General features: G+C 36.7%; 1 protein-coding gene across 1 annotated transcript; it reads left to right on the top strand.

Moving 5' to 3' along the window:
* Positions 1-682: 682 nt before the first annotated feature.
* On the top strand, positions 683-1,045 carry LOC145396691 (SCAN domain-containing protein 3-like). The gene has a single exon (XM_080270014.1). The coding sequence runs from the start codon at positions 683-685 to the stop codon at positions 1,043-1,045; it is 363 nt and encodes a 120-aa protein (XP_080126140.1).
* Positions 1,046-3,093: the final 2,048 nt, after the last annotated feature.

Raw genomic sequence — 3,093 nt, 5'->3', positions numbered from 1 at the left:
ATTGTGTTCCTATTCATTGCGTGATTCACAGGGAAGCCTTAGTGGCAAAACGTCTGAATTAGGCTCGGAATGCGAATGAGAAAAATGACTTTGAGCTACTTCTTGATGATGTTGTGAAATGGTGAATCATATACGTGCACATGCAAAGAAACACAGAATGTTCAGTGAGTTACGTAAGGATATGGAAACCAACTTCACCAAACTTCTCTTGCATGCTGAAGTGCGTTGGCTATCATGCGGGAAGGTTCTCAATCGAGTATTGGCACTGCGAAAAGAACTCTGTGTTTTCTTTACTGAGGAAGTAAATCCCATGGCAGTTAAGTGTCAAAATACATTCTGGCTGGCAAAGCTGTCTTATATGACCTCAGTGTTTGACCATCTGAATAAGTTGAACATCAGTCAGCAAGGCAAAGGTAGGGATGTCTTTACAAGTATAGGAAAAATAAATGGATTCAAACTGAAGGTGAAAAAATGAAAAAGCAATGTAGAGAAGAAATATTTTTCTGACTTTGAAATATTTGATAAGTATATGAGAGAATGTGGCTGGGAACATGGTATGCAGGAAAGAGGGCAGACACTGGAGGTGCAAATGTCCCAAATGATTATCAAACACCTTACATTGATGCAGGAAAATCTTGAATGTTATTTCCCAGACGGTGAGAATGACTACCTGGCCTCCAAAATGTGGGTACTTAATCCATTTTCAGATGATGGAACCGATCATTCTGATGCCCTATTGGAGCTTAAAGTGGATTACTTTCAAAAAGCAGCTTTCAAGACATTTGGCCACCCTATGGATTTCTGGATTCCCCTGCTTGATAATCCTGAGTACAAGGAGTTGGCTGATCAGGCAACAGCAATGTTTGTCCAGATGCCAACGTCATATTTATGTGAACAAGGCTTCTCAAGCTTGGTTTTAATCAAGACAAAGAAATGGAATGCCATTCTCAATTTAGATCCACTGATGCGGGTTTCACTGGAAAATCGTCTGGTGCCTCGATTCAACCTGATAGCTGACAAACTGCAACACCAGCCAAGCCACTAATATTTGTTTTTTGTTTTTTTATTTTTTGGAGGAAGATTCATGACGTTTTTGTTATAATGGCAATTATAAAACATATTGTTTGCAATTTTATTCTTGTTTTAAAATTTATGAAGACAATTTATTTGCTTTGGAACTTCAGTGATAAAATTATGTTATGTATATTTTGAATGAATGAATAATTATATGGAAGAATTTATAACTAAAATTTGGAAATTAAAAAAGTGAATCAAACTATTTTTTCCTGCATATGTAGATTTTAAAATGAAGAATAATTTGATTTTGGAATATATCAAATACAATGCATATTATGCGCAATATTGCTTATTGATTTCCTTCATTAGGAGAGATGCCATTTTTTTTAATTGCACTGATGTATTTTCTCTTGTAATGAGACTGCATTATGTAATCATATGAAATGCATAATGGAAAAATAATAAACTGCAAATTTATAATGAGTGAAATCGCTTTTACTTGCCTGCATATCTGTACATTCAAGAATCTAAAAAAGTAAATATATAAGGTTAGGATCATGGGATTATACAGTTAACCGATTGGGGTGGACAGCTTTTACCAATTCAACACTAGGGGTGGACGACGCCAAAAAAGGTTGAAGAGCACTGCCTTAGATGAATAAAATCGTCTGGCGGTAGGGAAAAAAAAAAAAGGAAAAACCGCAGCATTGAGAGAGTTAATAATGCCTCGTACTTTTTTGTTTTGATATGACTGATTTTACAAGTGAATGACTTAAAAAAATTTTTTTTGCTTTGATATGACTAATTTTACTTTTCAACGACTTAAAAATTGATATTTTTACCCCGACATGACTAATTTTACTTCTGGAATATTTATTAATACGATGGTTTTGCTTTGATATGACTGATTATCTTACTGAATTTGTTAATAATAGTTTTTTTCTTTGATATGACTGATTTTACCACTGGAAGAATTAAGAGTTGATGTTTTTGCTTTGAACTGATTTTACTGATGACAGTTAATAACACGATGTTTTTCCTTTGATATGACTGATTTTACTACTGAAGAAGTGATGTTTTCGTTTTGTTATGACTGATTTTTACTGGTGCCATGATTCGCTAACGGAATGACGAGGTCCAGTCGCTTCCGTCGGCTTCACTGATACAAGATGCCAGGATGCTCATTTGTGGTGTAACGAGAAGGTATACTGGATGCTCATTTGTGGTGTAATGAGAAGGTATACTGATTAGGATACGGCCAATCATAATGTGTATTATTGTGCGAGAGAGAAAGGCACTAGGTGATGATGATCATGATCATGGTGATGATCATGATGATGATGATGATGGGAAGGAGGAGGTGGAAGAGGGCAGAAGATCATGATGACACTGATGAATATGATGATGAAGGAGGAGGAGGAGGAGAAGGAGGACTGCGTAGTATGTACCTACACAGACTGTCGAGTGTCGTGTATTGTAGTTTTGTAATTTCCTTTCTGTCATACCTGAATTACCGTGAATGAACTACGGCAGGGGCTATGTTTTTTCCCCTTCTTTCCTCTCTTGGAGTGGACGTTTAGCCTATTAAGCCCGAAGACGCAAACCATCTTAAATTCTTGCTATCTTCAGACGCTTGTATTCATCCTAGGCCCGTATCCTGGTCGGCAAATGTAGATCCTAACACCTCTTCCTTACCATATTATTTCTGGACATGGCGCGTTACTGTTCTCTTGTATGTATATGCAAATTAAATCGATGTTCGAATGCAGTAAATATCACAAAACGAAAAACTAACTGTGCACTACGGCAAATCAAGTCGCTATGGAAAAGGTGCTAGGGAGTTTCCTTACCTAACGAGAATAAGGACCTAGAGTAAACATTTCGTGTTGGAAAGAGCAGATACAACTTACTGTCACTACTAAAGGGAACACATGAATTGAATTACGCAATGTGAAGTTATCGGTCAATTTTTACACGTTGCCCTCATCCGATTTTTTCATCCAACCTGAGTGTTTCCTGTTGTTTTTGGTGTGATTCGATCGATAGAAACGTATTTTTTTTTTCGGTTCTTCCCCC

Source organism: Coenobita brevimanus, chromosome 1, assembly GCF_032717465.1.
Source record: "Coenobita brevimanus isolate Jiangsu-jjx chromosome 1, ASM3271746v2, whole genome shotgun sequence".
NCBI lineage: Eukaryota > Metazoa > Arthropoda > Malacostraca > Decapoda > Coenobitidae > Coenobita > Coenobita brevimanus.
The sequence above is the reverse complement of the archived record's forward strand: the minus strand, read 5'-3'. Positions and strand labels throughout refer to the sequence as shown.

Excerpts from the sequence above, each read along its gene's own strand:
- LOC145396691 (XM_080270014.1), top strand. The coding sequence starts at position 683 with ATGTGGGTACTTAATCCATTTTCAGATGATGGAACCGATCATTCTGAT.